This window comes from Lissotriton helveticus, chromosome 5_1, assembly GCF_964261635.1.
Source record: "Lissotriton helveticus chromosome 5_1, aLisHel1.1, whole genome shotgun sequence".
NCBI lineage: Eukaryota > Metazoa > Chordata > Amphibia > Caudata > Salamandridae > Lissotriton > Lissotriton helveticus.
In genome coordinates, this window is record NC_136065.1 from 336930412 (window position 1) to 336948911 (window position 18500).

The 18500-nt window shown below is 43.2% G+C and overlaps 1 protein-coding gene across 1 annotated transcript in view; it reads left to right on the plus strand.

Moving 5' to 3' along the window:
• The window catches only part of MMP23B (matrix metallopeptidase 23B), a 165446-nt gene that overhangs the window by 53812 nt on the left and 93134 nt on the right, over nucleotides 1-18500 (plus strand). Inside the window, exons 3-4 of the mRNA XM_078642426.1 lie at nucleotides 3104-3243; nucleotides 13319-13486. Coding sequence (XP_078498552.1) covers nucleotides 3104-3243; nucleotides 13319-13486 — 308 coding nt within the window. The remainder of the gene's footprint in view (nucleotides 1-3103; nucleotides 3244-13318; nucleotides 13487-18500) is intronic.

Below are 18500 nucleotides of genomic sequence, written 5' to 3' on the forward strand. Positions count from 1 at the left end.
AGGAACTACAAGTCCCAGAATGCAACATACTGTTGATGATGGATCCAGTCCTGATTGAAGTTGTGACAAATGGGGCGGATTTGGCAGCTATGAATCTGATAAAGTTCTGATTGTGAGCCATTTATGGTGTGAAGCAGATGTGCGTAGAAAATGGTCTCTAGGCATTACTTGTAGTTAATTATGAGCAGCACATCTAGTCCCCTTCTTTGCATTATACCACTTGTAATACTGGGTTCAACATGGCAAAATGCTCTAGGTGATAGAACATAAAGAAGAAAAAAAACGACTGGATAAGCTAATTGCATCAGATATGAGCGACTTAAAATGTAATCATGATATCATCTTTTCTTGTTTATTGATGATCCTGTTATGCAAGTGGATCTTTTTGAGGGCCAATTCCTAATGATAGCAGAGGACAAAGCAGAAAAAATAACCATGTAGAGTCAAACCAATTTTGTTCCGAATGAATCACTTCTACTTATCAAATAACACATGGATCCCTAATGTACCACTTGTTAAATTATTTTGGGAACATCCTAGTGTCTCGGAACTTTACATATCTTCATGTAAATATGCCTTCATCTTTTAGGAGACTGTTCAATAGCATCATCATTGTTGCTGTTGAATATCATTAGCTCTGAGAGTGATTCAACCTCTGTGATTCAAGTAGTGGTGTGTACCGAGGTGTTCACTGAATTGTTCACTGAATCAGCAGGTTCGCATTCAAACTGGGGCTATCCAATTTATTTAAAGCTGTCAATCAAATCCACAGAAACAACTCCAAGCTCAGCACCCAGAGTTTCTGTTCCTGAAATGGATGTGATCTGGTACTGACTTAGCAAGGGGGGCGGGGAATGCCTATATGAGCCCGACTTAGATGATGTGTCTTGTAGGTTAATGGAACTTTGCAGATGATGTTGACGGTGTCTGAGGTGAAGTGGGCCAGTTTGACTGACTGGGTGCGGCCTGTCATGAAGAAGCAAATCCAGTTAAATGAGGGACCTCAGATGCTGGCTTTGTGCAGTTGTTGGATATGGATGGGGTGGCAGACAATGTCAAAGGCTGAGGAAAGATCCAATAGGATGAGGACTACGGTGTCACCTTTGTCTATGATCATCGGGCAGTCTGTAATGTGGTTGGGGATTAGCAAAATCGAATGTCAAATAGTTATGCAGAGGAGCTCAGTGTTAATTTGCCTGTGTGCTTCAAAATGTACTGCTAATTTCCCCAAAAAATTTCCCCCATATAGGAACTCCCCCTTCTAGATCCATAAAATGCATTAAAACCTACATCGTTATGCCCAGTATTACAGATCCAGTATAGTTTAAAATGTGCCACTTGACAAAACCTTTCCTAAACTATTCTTACGAGGGCACCTCAAACCGCTTGGTAAATTTGCCAGTTTTAAACAAGTTTACTTGTTCAGTGTGATTAAAATGCTATATTTGAAACTATTTTACCCAATATTACCTGGCTAGAGCCCTTAATTCCGCTTGTAACTGTATTTTACCATATGCAGATTTGACCAATGTTACTGATTTAGTATTCTTTAAAATGGCCGATTTGCCTATAATATTTTCAAAACTCATTGTAGTACAAACTGTAAGCCTTCCTGCAAAGTTGCTTTGAATTTGTATTCTGTTTTCATTAGGGATACTCTGCCAATGTGTCTAAAAAGGCTACTATTGGTAGGACATTTTCCTTTGTCAAAATGTCTGAGACATTATTCTATTTTTGATCAACAATAAAACTCAAGTGTTCCATAAAATGCTTCATTTGCCACTAGGTTTCTCAATACAGTTCTTTGAGACAACCCTCAGCTCCACTGTAAAGTTGCTTTTAAATCTTATCCAGCTAAAAATCCTAGCTTTACGGCTCAAACCACGTGCTGTGGCGGCCTGCTTATGCTGCTTCGTTTTAAGGGGTAAGGAGGTATGATAATTATGGTAAGTAGGTGACCAGGGAGAGGTGGGCAACAGGTAGGAGATGAGGGAGATGTGGTTGACATTAATCTTGTCTCCTTGTGGACCTCTTATTATACCTCTTTGCTTCTGGGACAGACGAGTAAAGGAGGAAATGTGGAAATAAAGGCAGAGGACGCATGGTGAGGTTGAGAGAGGCGGAGAAAAGGGGCTCAAACCGATGGTCTCTGTTGAATGGATAACCTGACAAAAAGCATATGAAACAAAATGTTTTATAAAAAGGCGTGAGACCTTCATGCCGAAAGAGAAGTATCAAGTGTGGCCATCGACACAGTGTGATTGTATTGTATGGCAGCGTTTGAACGGTCTTTCGTACTCATGTTGAGGCTACAAAGTGTTTTGCCAGTGAGTGAGTAACACAGAATCCATTTAGATGATCATGGTTGGGGGAATTAGGGTTTTTAGTGTGGACTTTGAGGGGAGCACTGTGTGTTGTGTCTGAGGTTTGGAGAACTTTCTGCAGTCTTACGGTGAAATTGTAACTGCTCTTAGGTGTGAGGACAGGCCCAGTAGTGCTAACAAGTAATTGTAAGGTGCTTTAAGGCTGTTTTTTTTTAATGCTCACCAAAATTATTGTTCCCCTAAAAATTCAGGGTTTGGCCTTCTGCATAGAGAATGGTGCAAGACTTTCTGAAGGAAGGGCATTTAGGAATGGGATTCATCTCAAAGAGATATGTCCGAATGAGGTCGCACACCGCTCGTCCCATCAGCGTGTGACCTCATTCGGACATTCATCTCAAAGAGAAATAACTAGTTTTGAAGTTGTTGTGAAGTTTTAGTTGAAGGAAAAGTGATCCAATATAGTGAATGAACATAAGTTTCCCCGTGAAGGCTCTAGAACCACCATAAATATTTGTTGACATACGCAAATAGGGAAAAAAACTAAGTTAAGAACATTTTACTTAAATAGTCTTGGAATTCTCAAACTCCATTAAAGCTCACAGCGAAACCTTCCAAAACCTGCAGAATGAAACAAAGGCTTAGAACATTGCTACCACATTTGATTTATTGTTGTTTTCACCCAAGCAAACACTTGATGGCCATGAGGCACTGGCTTGTTGGCAAGTCAAGGACTCGTCCAAGAAGTTTTATTAAGGGGTTGCTTTACTTTGTATTCACAGAATCCTATCATTTCCAAGAAATTTGATCAACGAAAGTGACACACGCAAGGGGATTGTTGCTGCTTTTGACATGTGGAGCGATGTGTCTCCCTTCCAGTTCAAAGAAGTTCCCCCCGACCAGGAGAGTGATTTGAAAATAGGTAAGTAATGCACAAAACGTGAAAAAAGGTATTAATGTTTTAAACGAGTCTGATCACACCCTGATCCTAACATTAGCCACATCAGCAACTCCCATCTACAGCTCACACACACAACCACACAGCACACTGGTAATAGCAGTTCAGTCATAGACCACATCTTGAACCACACACCATACTTCCTTACCTAGACCACACCTCCTCCAGTAGACCAACTCCTCGCCTAGACCACACCATCAGCCACAGACCACACTGTCGACTGCATAACATACTATTCAATAATAGTCCACTCCTCAAACCATAGATAATACCGCCAAATGCAAACCATATCTCCTTTCGTAAACCACACCTACTTCAATGTACCATACCTACAGCCACATAACATACAGCCAAAGATAGTTCCTCACTTCCCACTACAGGTCACAGTTCCTACCACAGACCACACCTCCTTTTGTAAATCACATACCACATACCATACAGCCAATGATAGTTTACCCCTGCCACTATAGAGCACACCTCCAAACACAGACCACACCTACTTTTTTGAACCAGACTTTCTCCCATAAACTACAATTACCACTGCATAACATATTCTGTATCTCCAGTCATATATCAACCACGTATTGTACAGCTCATCTCCTCTCATAGACCACAAATCCACTCATAAGTCACACCACCAAGTGACTCACCTTCAACTGCATGTAATATACAGTTCCATTGATGGTTCACACCTCCAGCTATAGATGAAACCACCATCCGCAGAATATACCTCCTCTCATGAACACCTCCTTCTATACACAACACCTGTACTCATAAATCTCACTTCAAGCAGACCATACCTGATTTTCTGGGAAACCTTCTCCACTCACAGATCCCTCACTGAACATCAGACAATGCCTATAACCATGGCATGTGAATGATTACAACACATGGAAGCTTTTGGTCGCCCTAGAAATTGGTTGGTCTATTCCTCTAGGTACGTATACCTGCCTGAATCTGACCGCAGATGAAGGACCCATATCTTCCAGGACTCCTCCTGAGATATACAAAACACAATAATTAGTTTTGCTCACCTTTAGGAAACTCTCATATGTGTGTAATATTCATATACCTAATAAGGAAACCTACCTTGGACTTATCAGAAAGCATGCCTCTGCATCACTTGTCTTGGAAAGATTGACAAATCATGTGACCTGCCCTAATTGGAAAATTACTTTTAAAAGTCTTTAAGCACCTGAAAATGCGTCCTTCAGCAGATGCTCCAATTCAGGGACACAGGGAAAGTACCCACCAAGGAGCTACAGTAACAGAGGATGACTATGCTCATTGGTGAATCAATTTCGCAAGGCAAGGTGCCCTTTCAGTCCTTTCCCCCTTTGTGTGGCTTAACCTGAGTAATTACAACAAGGAGCTTAGAGGGAAAAATTGGCCATAGGTCGCCCTCCACTCAACATATACTTTATCAAAAAATGACCTAGACCACCAAAGCGCGTTACACTGTTCCTGTTTAAATGTATCTTATGTTGTAAAACATTACAACCGCCTCCTCAACTTTATAGTCACGGGGTTGGAGGTACATTTAACACTGTGCCTAACTTAAAATTCGCCCAGTCCCTTGTATAAAACAACAACAGTTGTGAGACAACAACAACACACCCAGATGTCAAGCATAGACAAAGAAAAAATGTGTGTGAGCGAGATGGCACCTCACGGGCGCACCACCAACGGGAACCTGGCAGGTACTCACCAGGATTGCCCTGATCTCATCATCGGCACCATCAAGCTCTAAAGAAAAATGTGTCCAGAAAAAACAAACAAAACGTGTTTGCGAAAATGCAGTGAATATAAATGACAAACAACACCTATAGTGTCACAAAAGACATATATGACACACAAGCAACACATATGGGGCAGGCAAGCTGGATTGAAAGAGGAAGTTTGTTGATTAGAAGATGCCAGCACAAGAAAACTAAAACTACAAGTTCACTGATTTTTGGCTTCCCACCTTTATGTGCTGATTAACCTAAAGTCCTGTTATTCCCTTACTTCCTATTCTAACCTCTGATGTCTGCCTTATGCTGACAGACGCAACTACTTTGTATTCACGCTTTTCACCTGTCTCCATATGTTTTTGATTTCCTCATGCTCTCTAGGTTTTGCCTTTGCCTTTCCATTGCTCTTCTTTGACTTTCTGGGTGTGCATGTGATCTGTCATGAGAGACTATTCATAGAGAGACGATGAAGTAAGGGGTCTATGATATCTTAAATCATGCCTGTCTAAAAGAAGGATTATCACATGTCCGGTGGTGGCCAGCCAGGAGGAGACTCCACAGTTTAGATCCACACTCAATCCTGGCCAACCTTTTTCTTTGATCAAAAAAGGCTCCTGGTAGTGTCCAGGATTCAAGTGCTCAGAGGTACTTGCTCCTTTCTGTATTATCTTGACCCCATCTAAGCTGCTGGATCCAGGCAATCATGGCTAGACTTGGCAGGAGGAGAAGACAGGAGGTTGAGAGGGAGAATGATGAGAGCTTAGAGTCCCGAAAGCCTGCCCAGGACCAAAAGCTCAGTGTCACATGCAGGTGACAGCAACTACTAACTCAGTCAGTCACCATCCAACCACCTTTTATGGATAGGCCGTTTGATAGAGAGGGAAGGGAAGAACTGAGGCTGAAAAATCTGGTGGGGGACTCTGGAAAAGGTTACTTCCTTACACAAGACGTCAGCAGCTAGATATCTGGGACTAAAAGTTGATAACAAGCCAGGAGAGAGTGCCTGTCTAGAAAGCCAAAATAATATATCCATTTCAGCCCAGAACCTGAGATGTCCCTCTGCGACTCACTGTCATTAAAGATACAAAAACGTGAGATCACTAGCCTTGCAAAGAAGGTCAAGGCACTAAAGGAAAATATTAAGAATATGAGCTCATCGTGAAGCCTATCTCAAGAACTAGGGCATCACAGATGAATCATGTCCTCTTAACCTTATTGTAGTGAAGTAAATGAAGATCATGTCGACGTAGGTTCTTGTAGGAATAGGTATTTATTGATAAGATGGTACACGATGGAAGTCAAAGGTATAAGATGTTAAGAAGGATAAAAACCCCACCAGGAGCTGCCTCCTTTCAGCTCAGTCCCAAGCTCCCAACTGAACTCACAGAGCTAGGAACCCAACATTCTAATGTGTCATGATGGATACCAACATTCCACATGGTGACAGCAGAGGATAAGCAAGAAGGATGAGTAGCAATCACTACACTTATCTTTGTCCAACCAAAATCATTCCGTCCACCAACTGAAGGGGTCATTGCAACTCACAGGAAGGACTGTAGGTAAAACATTAAAACTGGATGATGGTGTATCACCTGCAAGTTTGGACAAAGGAATGTAAAATACGTAAACAGGATAACTGATGCAGAATGGGTACAACAGTCTTGAATGTATTTTGATGGGTGTGGGTGTGGGAGTAGAAATTATTTCCTGGGGAAAAAAGACAGAAATTCCTGCCTTTCTGATCAGTCATTAAATGGCTCGTGAGGACAAAGATTTGGAAAGTCGTGTAAAAATGTATCAGATGTCCCATGCACAGAGGCGCAACTAGAGCCAAATTTCGGGGGAGGGACTAAGAAAAAATTCCGAGGGGGGCTGAATCTTTAATCAGTAGGCAGAGTGGAGCTGCAGGGGCTTTTTTTTTAAATAACAAAAAAATCGTAAATCTGAACTTTGTTTTTGAAAAACAAAAAACGAATAACCCTGACAACCTTGGAGTTTTCTCTCAGCCTATGAGGAATATTTTAAAATGTTTTCAGTTTGTCACCAGCAGAGTAGCCCTGGCAGTCCAGACTTGAGAAAAAGTACATCGGATTGTCCGAATTAAAGAGGGCAGATGGTCTGATGCACCTATACCGGCAGCCACAACTCTGTCCGGCAGTCAGTGTAGGACTTCTGCCAGTGGAGTCAGCAGGGGCACCTCGTTTGGAAACCCGACTCAAAATTGATCGGGTGGACAGTCCATTTAGCAGAAAGTGTCCTCCACCACATTTGTGGTAGCGCAAACGAAAGCGTAACCCTTTCTCTATTTTTATTGCATTCCTAGCTTGTCTTTAACCATAAAGTCTCCGTGTTGAATGGATTTCAGGATAAAAATCCGAACTAATATTTAGAACTGGTCCATTTCTGAAAAATACTTTTTAATTCTTTGTTTCCTATTTGTACAAACAGAATTTTTCATATTTGTTATATCGTGTTTCTCTGTCTGTAGAGGTCCGATTCTGAAAGCTTCATACCAGGCGTAATACAATGGTAAAGATTGTACAAATGGATTGGCCTTACCCATATGAACTAAATAAGAATTGGCTGTTCAGTGTATTCACATACACTTCTAGAGAAGCTCTGCACCAGTACAGTGTGACCTCTGACCAGGAAGCTGCTGTACCTACCCGAGGCTGAGAACAATTCTACCACTTCAGAGGAAGTTCCGGTTCCCTGACAGGCCCATGAACAAGCAGACTCTGTGAAGATGAGGCCACTGATTAGGAGGACAAAGACAAAGCTCTGTGGACTGAAGTGAAGGCTGTCTTGTTAAGTGAGTCACCCAAAGACTACAGCTGCTTTGGAAGCTTAATTGTCAGAACTGGACTAAATACATCAGCTTTCCAAGCAGCCTTCCAACAGAGAAGTGTGGTGATTCCTAGCACCTGGGACCCCCTTCCATTTCAAGAGTTGAACACAATTTTGCCTTTTACCCCATGCCTTAGGGTGCTTCCCCTCTGATTGTGGCTGGTCACTCATATTTTGGACTGCTTGAACCATCTCTATAACCCGGTGATCAAGTCTTTATTACATTTAGACATGGTTGAAGGGTACTCAAACACTACATCGCTGTTTCACAGTTACAACTCTAAGCCTGCTGGTCAGTTGAGTACCTCCAGTCCCACTGGGTCCCTTGCCTCCTGCATATTCAGATTGTGGTTAGCCATTCAGGAGATACAGATCCTTAAACATTGCTTTCAAATGGGAGCTTACTGAGGATGCTAGCCCAATGCTAGCACACTTTGTCCCCTGTTGGAACAAATGGCTTGGGATGCCAGTTGAATCTATCACTGGTCTCCTCCAGAATTATGTCCCATGTCCACATCACTGACTACTGGAGCCACAGATGCCGTGTTGAGTATACATTGGACTTTGACTTTGGAGACGTGCCTTTTGAAAACAGCCTTTTCTGTAGATGGGAATCCATCTTCACTTCTGGGTTAAGGGATTTTGGAGCTTTCTCAAATTTATGGCAGATTCATAGCTGCTTCAGCTCAAGCCCCTTTAGTTTTCTCCTTGCATGCATGGACAAACAAATCATAGCATACTTTATACATTGTAACCTTCACTCTGACTCCATTGTTTGATTTACATATGTCTGAAAGAAACACAAGCTAAGAGATTGAGACTTAAACATTGTAGGATAGCTGCCAACACACGAACCTACCCAGTCGAATAACATTGTCCAATTATCCAAAGATATCCCAGTTATTTTTATTTTCTTTTATTATTTAAGTGATATCCAACTTTTTCTAGTCATGTTTTGGCCCTAGAAAGCAATGAATCCTTTGAATTTGCTTCTATTTTTAGCATTGTAACTCCTTCGTTTTCTACATGTAAACATAGACACATCCTTTTTAAAAGGTACAGGTTAGATTGAAATTGAGTTTATTGTGTTAGTACTGTGTCAAACTTAGGCTGTCAGGTTTTCAGGGTTTATGTTTTTTTAGATTACAGTGGCTATTTTCCAGTGTTTTTCAAAATTCAGAAAATCAGTGGTTATCAGGGTTTATACATTTTACCGACATCTAAAATCTGCCAGAAGCAGAGCTTTTCCAGTGCCTTTAAAATACATTCACATACACTATTTTCGGTGGTGGCTGGTGAAATGTGAAAGTGGTAGGGTGTAAACTCTTGTCTGGAATTTCAAGGAGCAGCTACCTAACATGATGCCAAAGGACAATGCCTTGATCACTCCATTTTCCTCCATTTCAAGTCTGTACATGTGTTTGTACCATTACAGTACACATTGTCTATAAACCCTCCAGCACTTCTACTCTGCTGACTGTCATTGTGATGATATATTACTACATATTGCTCCAGTAATGAAAAAAGATTTAAAACTTGAATGCCTGTGTTGTTTTATACTTAATCTCAATTACTATGTCACAATATGAACAAGCATAACCTATGATGAGGCGCTTTTCATTGGGCACAGGCTTAGCTTCCCTTTCCTTCACAAAGCTTGAAACTGGCATATTCTAGCAACTGGCAACACTAAGTAATCTTAAATACAAGCCTCTTAAAGCTAATGAGTTTTACAATTACTGGAATGAGCCCATCTTCAACTCTATGAAGGAAAACTGAGGCGGGCTGCAGAAAGTTTCCAAGAAGGCCAGAGACTTCACAAGATTAATTTGAAAATGACCTCACTTGAAAGCAATACTATGAGGCAGCTCACTATGGTCTGATCTGACTGACAACATGCTGCTGCACAGAGCCAGAAGGTAAAAGGGCTTAACATTTTTAGACATTGTAAGTCTGAAGAGTGGCAAGATGAAAGGACATGCTCAAAACTTCATGGGGGCAGTCCGTTAGTTCCTGAAAAACAGCATGGGCTGCAGAGACGCAGGCACTGTGATGACGCAGCAACACTATCTGGAGCCGGACGCTCTTCTGAAGCCCGCCTCTCTCCCATCTTGTCAAAGAGAGAGGTGGGATCAGTGAGTCTTGCTACCACCTTAGGGTGACCAGATTCCCAAAACAAAAAACCGGGACAGGTGTCATAGACATAGAAGTAGGACTGAGAGTAGTACACATGGCTTTAAGTGGTATGAAAAAACACAGTTGGGGGGGGGGCGGGGGTCTCAAGGGGCGTGGCCAATGTAATTAAGGACATGGCTTAAAACACATAAGCTAAAAAAATCTGTACTTAGCATAGCGTCCCGCCCCAAAAATGTGCTGCTTCTGTCATTGTATCCAGATAAATAATATAACGAATAACATCACACCTAGAACAAGCCTGGACTATTGGTTTTGTCAACAGTTGTTAGGTGCATAAGAGAAATAAGCAACAACTTTGGCTTTGCTGTACATAACATTGAAAATGCCTCAGTTCTGGAACGAAGAGGCATACCTTGAAAGAACTATAACAAGTCTCTTTAAAAGCAGTGAAGGGTGGTACTGCTGCGGCAGTAAGCTTTTTTTCTTCTCCGTGAGGGCAAAAATGGAGAGCCTAATAGAGACCTGTCTCAGCACCTGTGAGAAGTAAAGCAGGCGCAGCGAGCGAAACACTATTTAAAAACCGGGACATTTATCTGTTTAACCCGGGCACTAGGCAAATACCAGGACATTTCTTTAATTTGAAGCTAAGTGTTGGGACACTGCTCCAAAAATGTGGACATTCCGGGGGAAACCGGGACGTCTAGTCACCCTATACCACCCTCCTCTGTGACAAGATAGGAATGGGCGTATGCATCCTCGCTTATTGATCGCAGCCTTTGAAAGGACCGGGCTGAAGCCTAGTGTGCCTGACCTGTGTTCAATTAGTGAGGCTGCATTACTTACAGGGGGTGGGGTCCTAAAGTCTGGCAGGCCACTGAGGGCCAGGGCTGATGAAAGGCAAGCCTGGCAAATAATGCAACGGCAAGCAAACGTGCACTAGTGCATGTGTCTGCAAAGAAAAGTACCTGACCGGAGGAAAATCTATATAAATAGAAATGTAAATGTTTGTTTCTTCAAAATCGTAAATCTCAGAAAGTTCTTCACCGATTGCTTTGAAATTTTGACACAACGTTGGATTCGAATACGCGCGTGTCGAATACGCACGTGTTTTTAATAGAAAGCCTGAACAGACACATAAAAATGTCAATGTTCGTTTGTTCAAAATCTTAAATCTACGAAAGTTCTTCACCGATTGCTTTGAAATTTTGACACAACGTTGGATTCGATTAAGCGCGTGTTTATATATGCACAACGTTGGATTCAAATAAGCGCGTGTCCAATACGCGCGTGTTTTTAATCGAAAGGCCGAACAGACCCTATCGATTTAGGATGGACAGTTGTTGTCAGGATGGCAGACCGGGAAGGGGGTGGAGGGAGGGGCGAGGAGTTAGTTCACTTTGCAACATTAAGAAAGGATGCATAGAGACAATAGTCTACATATATTAGGATGGACAGTTGCTGTCAGGATGGCAGACCCGGAAGTGTGTGGAGGGAGGGGGGAGGAGTTGGTTAACTTTGCAACATTAGCGTGTGTTTATATATACACAACGTTGGATTAGAATATGCGTGTGTACAATACGCGCGTGTTCTTAATCGAAAGGCTGAACAGACTCTATCGATTTGCTTGCTGCGCAACAACTCCAAGGGACGCATACAGACAATAGTCACAAAAACATATTGTATACCCACAAGCATTGTGAAATTAAACATTAGAAATGTGCGCTTACTCTTTTCTTTCTCTACCATTTAACCAGACTGAGCCACAGCAACGCGTGGCCGGGTACAGCTAGTTACTAATAAAATAAAGAGCGGTCAGGAAGTAAGGAGGAGTGGGGACCATAGCCCATTGAATGGAACTGCTGCTGATATTTATTGTGGCAGCGCCATCTATTACAATATGTAGTGTGCATAGGAGTTTTGTTTTGTTTTTTAATAAGCTTTTTCAGGGATCACAGGCAATCACAACACATCTTTGTTGATGTAAGGAAGCAGAGAATAAGGAAGTTGCCAATGCTCCTATTGTCTCCACTTGAGAGGAGGAGAGTAGTAGGTGGGACAGCAGAACCTATCTTGTCATGTTGAATATAATCAGACAGATGGACAGTAGTGAGTTGACTACCCTGCCCTCCATAGACAAATAGCCTGCGACCATGAGTAAATCATTATTAAATAGTGGTGAAAATCTCACAATGAAAGTACTTGAAAAGTACATATGGCAGTGCTGCCTTCTAGTGGGGAAATTAGTGGTTTACAGTTTAAACTAAGTAAGGAAGATTCCCATCTGGTGGGTTTTTACCGGTTGAAATCAGTTGAAACCGATAACAAGACACCTTAGTCATCTTTATATGAGCTCTAAACCTACTATCTTCTCCAGGTGTAAGCTACGATAAGTCCACCTTCCTACCTTTGGCAAGTCAAGTTTACCAAGGGTACAACTTGGTCTTCCCAAATATGTTTAATGATACATGAGGCCTGTGGATATCCGACGTAAAATGCAGAGCCCCATAGATGTTGATCAATTACCCTTGATAACCATAGTACCAAGCACAAAGGCTTCCGCAAAGTCATCTGGTGCAGAGGGCAGTAACCTGCTGAGCTCTTACCTGTAAACAAGATTGCCTACCTTTAGAACTGTTGAGGAACCATGAGAAGAATTCTTGAGCATTAATCCATGGCCAATAGAGGCTTTTAGAGGTATTAATGAAAATACATTAAAAAAGACAGAACTGCCCAAGAAAGGATAAGATTTTGCAGAATGTTTGGATAAGGGCTATGTATGTGACTAACTCTAATAAAGCTGCAGAAAGGCGCACCGGATAGGCTTTGTGGTCCTTATCTTAACACTTTGCAGCTTGAGGTAGTGGGTGCTAAGTTCTGGTTGCTCTGCCTGTTGGACTATGCAATGTCTTTCTCAGATGTTATAATACTTTGCCCTTAGAGCTTAGAAGTAGCTGGTTGCATCCTTCATGTATTACCAGTTGTAACAGTAATTGTGTCACTAGGAACACTGCCAGGTGAGATGTAGTACAATGCACTTTGCAATGTTATGCTTACACCTTCTCACTTAGGCAGTTTTGCTGACACTCATTTGGATATATTGTGCAGTTTCTCAAATGCCCTTTCCTGCTCAGGACACTGGTTACACAATGAAATGGAATCCTCATAATCCGTGGTAATACTTTTCCCTTAAGGACAGCTTATGCTAAGAACAAACTGATTGTACTGTATGATGCATTCTTGAAATACCATGACACTTGCCTACTAAGGACATTGCCTGCTGAATGCACTCAGTTGCACTTTGTAATGACTTTCTCTGCTTCTAGGTTTCTATCCTGTGAATCACACCGACTGCTTAACATCCACCATTCATTATTGCTTTGACGGCACCACTGGTGAGCTGGCCCATGCCTTCTTCCCCTCCAATGGTGAAATTCACTTTGATGACAGTGAATACTGGATCTTGGGCAAAACTCGTTTTAGCTGGAAAAAAGGTAACGTGAATGTTGCTCCAAAGCGACAAGTCATGATCCAGCTCTACCCTCAATATTTGGAAAATGCCTGCATCTTTTTTTAGTCTCCATAACTCTTTTGATACAGTGATTTCAGTCAGTGTTATGAAGCCAAGTGTAGGCAATGCAAGACTTTCAGTACCAAACAGATGATACTGTTTTGAACAAAACTGTCATTTTAAATTAATATTTTTAGGTTTGTTAAGCATGTCTGGACCCAAATACAATGTGCAGAGCTGTGAATGAACTTCTCTTTTTCTCAGAATTAGAATCTTAGTTTTTGCCCCATTCAAGCAAATGAAAGTCTCTCATACAGTGGATAACGGGTACAAAATGGGAGAGATGTTGGCTGGGTTCTTTGGCTTTTTTTCCTGCTGGAAATGAACTATCATCAGTGAACATTTGAAGAGTCACCTTTGACAGTTCAAGAAACTATGGGGCACATGAATGTTAGGCTTTTGCTATTCCTTAATTGCGATTATTAAGGAATCGTGATTAAGGAATCGCAAATGCCTATGCATGTAAGAAACGCTAAAATAATTGTGATTCCTAAATATTCCTTAATTGCGGCTCACAAATTGCGAGTCGCAATTGAGGTATGGCTTCCCATTCATTCCTATGGGCCTATAGGCCCATAGGAATGAATTGGAAATTGCATGCGCCAAAAGGACTCCCTGTTGCACCTCTGAAATTGATATGTGCACCCATGTTGTGCACACACATGCTCCAAGGAACTTTAGTGCACTTTTCAAGTTTTCGCTAAATACCATCAGGTTGAATTTTTCGGTATTTAGCGGAGCCTAATAGTGAAATCGCTATTTTAAATGGCATCTTGCATTGCATTCAAGGCATCACAATTTGCGATACCTTAAATACAATCGCAATTTGCAATTTTTGCATTTGGGATGATGCATCCCAAATGCAAAAATACAGGTCACAAAGGGGCAGATTCTGAGAATCTGCCCGTTTGCAACCAGTTTTTTCTTTTGATGCATGTGCCCCCATGTCTTTGGGCACACATAGACATTAAAAATAAGACAATAGGTAGGACTCCTGACTTACTTGGACTTTAGGGCAGTGTCAACAACATCATGGATATGTCTATCACCGAAACCCTCCGCCTGCTCTGTTAGTAATTTTTGGGGAATCAATAAACTGCACTGTCCCAGGAAAAAAGTGACTGTTGCCATGGAAACCAGCTCAGTGCCCAGCTCAGACCTTTCTTCAGGTTGCGAATTGCAGTAACACAGTGGAAGCCACATTGATGCTCCGAGACTGCACCAGGGACACAGTCTTTGCAGCCTAGATCTAGTTCTCAACAATAGTTGTAAATCTGTAGGGTAATCCATGTTGTTTCCTTAATTTTTTTTCATGCAATGTGACTGTTGTATAGTGCATTTATTCTCAACCTGTGGTCAGTGGAACCCTGGGTGTCTGCAACGCCTACTCAACGGATCCACAAATGTCTAGAAAATTAAGGGGCATATTATCAAGAACGGCGTTAGAAATTATTGCCGGTTTAGCGGCGATAATGGGCTTGATAATATGCCCTTGAGAATTCCAATAGAAGTCCATGTTCTGGTGTGAAAATGGGCTTCTGTTGGAAATCTGAAGGGCATATTATCAAGCTGTGACGAGGGGGACCCGGACTCGGGCCCTCCAGGCTTACCTGTTACTATCTCCCCTCTTTCGGAACAGCACACCGACTCCTGGAAGACGACGGACACGGCGTACAACCCTGTGATGTACACCGAGGACCAGTGTTACTTTAACTGGGCGGAGCTGGACCCTGACCCCGCCCACCTACCAATGGTAAAACCCAGCCCAGAATCCCTACAGGTGTGTGATTCACCCGGAGGCAGGGAAGGAGAGTGGCGGCTAGAGGACGGAGCAGAGTGGAGTTCGAGGACGGAGGAGGCGAGAGAGGAAGAGCGGAGGACGGAGGAGGCGAGAGAGGAAGAGCGGAGGAGGCGGAGAGGAAGAGCGGAGGACGGAGGAGGGGAGAGAGGAAGAGCGGAGTTCGGAGGAAGCAGGAGGCAGAGACCGAGGAGCCCAGAACAGCGGAGGAGAACGGAGAGGAGACCGAGACTGCAACGACAAGCCAGGAGGCCAACGGAAAGGCGCATCGCCCAGCCACACTTCCCGGGAAGTGTGGCTCGAGCAGGTACGGTCACGCTTCACGGGTTGGGCGGGACGTAGGTGGGTCAAACCACCCTAAAAGAAGCACTCGGCACACCTTGCACTCCCCCCCCTCACCACATCGACACTTGTACCAGGGGTACGCTATCTGCACGTGTGTGTCCTCACTCCCTTCCCCTAACAACGCCTATAAAGTACCAGGTTAACACTGGTTTCTTTCTTTCCTGTCGGTATCCGGTCCACCTTTGAAAACGGCGGAAGAGCGGCCTACGACTCCCAGAAGACATCGGGAACGGCGGTTTGGAGCAACGAAAACCCCGACGGAGGACACCGAACACCCCCTCCCATACTACCGAGTGCCGGTCCAGAAGAGGCGATTGTATAAGATAATAAAACCGGCCTTACACAAAACACCGTTGTCCGTGAGTCTATTTGTATCCCCACTCGAAATCCCACAAGTGGTGGAGAATGCGGGCATTGAACTAGCCATCCAGGACACAAAGATGGAAGAAATGCTACAAGCTCTCATCAAAGGCCAGGAACAATTAGGCTGGGCTGTGGAGCAGCAGCTCGCCTCCGCCCAGCAAGAGAGAGACACCTTCCGAAACACTGTGGTGACAAGACTCGAGGGGATGCAACAGCCAGGTGCTCATGTCATCAACCCGGTCAGAGACATCCGTACACAGCACACCCCCTCGGGAATATCCCTGCAAAAGTACAGTGCAGACGAAGACCCCGACGCATTTCTGACAAACTTTGAGAGGGTGGCATTGGCATGTGGGTGGCCATTGGAGAAATGGCCGTTTTTCCTCGGAGTACGTTCCACAATTTTTCAAAACTTGAACAGCAGGCGGTGAAAAATCTCTCATTAGATCCGTCCATCATCATAAAACCGGCGGACAAAGGGGGAGCCACTGTTGTTATGGACCTGGAACAGTACCGTCAGGAATGCCTTAGACAGCTGGACAATGATAAATTCTATCGTCGTCTCACTTCAGACCCCACCCAAAGTTTACTTACTGAAATCAAAACTTTGGTGGACGAAGGGAATATGGAGGGGTGGATCACACCTCAGGAAGCTAGATTCCTTGTAACAGAGAAACCCACCATCCCAGGTTTCTATTGTCTCCCCAAGATCCACAAGACCACGAGACCACCACCAGGCCGTCCCATCATTTCAGGGATTGGTTCCATTTTGGAACCACTCTCCACTTTTGTAGATCATTTTCTCAGACCTCTAGTTAAGAAAATGCCCACGTATCTGGAGGACACAGCCGATGTCCTGAGGTTATTACCAACTATTGAGTACAACGTGGAAACTGACCTCATGGTCAGTTTTGATGTAGAATCACTCTACACCTGTATTCCACAACAGGATACGTTGGATACAGTCAGAGGGCTTCTGTCAATGGAAGATCTGGACAGCATAACCCCAGTTAATTTTATTCTATCTCTTGCAGAACTGGCAATGAAGCAAAACTATTTCAAATTTGAAGAACAGCTGTTTCTACAGATCTCTGGGACCTCCATGGGGAGTGTCTTTGCCCCGAGTTTGGCAAATCTTTATGTCCATCAAATGGAACAGACTCATATCCTCAACCATGGCAACCCATTTTCTAAACACCTGGTGCTATGGAAGAGGTATATAGATGATGTCCTGGTAGTGTGGCGAGGCTCTATCCCTGAAGTACAGGCTTTCCATACTTGGCTCAATGGTTGTAATCCTCATCTTAAGTTCACGCTTGAGTACAGTCATGTAAGACTCCCCTTCCTTGACCTATCTATCTTCCCCGAGGATGGAAGTCTCCGTAGTGAGTTGTTCACCAAACCAATGGCAAGAAACTCACTCTTGTCATTTAACAGTCATCACCCACGCTCCCTGAGGGAGAACCTTCCGGTGGGCCAGTTCCTCCGGGTTAGGAGGAATTGTTCATCCAGCGAGCTTTTTAACAAACATGCAACCACACTAGCCACTCACCTAGAGGAACGCTATTACCCCAAGCATCTTGTGAACAAAGCATGGAAACGTGCCTCGAACAACAACCGCGAGGCACTGATTGAAAAACGCCCATCTAAACCACCAATGGAGCGCCTGACATTTGTTAGTACGTTCAGTACAATGTCTAACTCTGTCCAGAAAATGGTTCGCAAAAACTGGACGATTTTGAACAGTACTGGGGCAAACCTTCCATTACCACTGTTTTCATTTAAAAGGGCACCTAGTCTTCGAGACACTCTTGTCCATACAAGACCTAGGACTACCAAGACTGACGGCTCAACAACCCTATGGAACCTTCCCCCAGTTTCTAGTCACTACCCCTGTGGGACATGTAGTGTCTGCCCTCAGACTGAGAAAACCACTATAGTCGACATAGGGACTGGGAGGACATGGTTGCTCAAGAAGCATACTAATTGTAACACCGACAACGCCATCTATATGATAACGTGTCCCTGTTCCCTTAGATATGTTGGCTATACCACCCGTAAGATTAAAATAAGAATAGGGGAGCACAAAAGCACCATTAGGTGTCGCAAACAGGCTACCAAACTAACAAACCACTTTCTGGAGCAAGGACACACTGCTGATGAAATGAAATGGGTCATTTTAGAACGGCCATTTATTCCGTCTCACATCAGTGATGTGGCCAAATTTTTGTTCAGGAAGGAGCAGAAATGGATTTTTCTTTTGAAAAGTCACATGCAAGGTCTAAATGATGACATACCGTGGACATCGCTGTAATCCAACTAGTCCTGAGTTTTTGTCATCTGTCTTCAACATTGACTCATTCTGTTATCATCTTTGAGGTCATTCAAGATACTACATCTCAGACCAAATTGAGTCATTTTGCGCCTAATA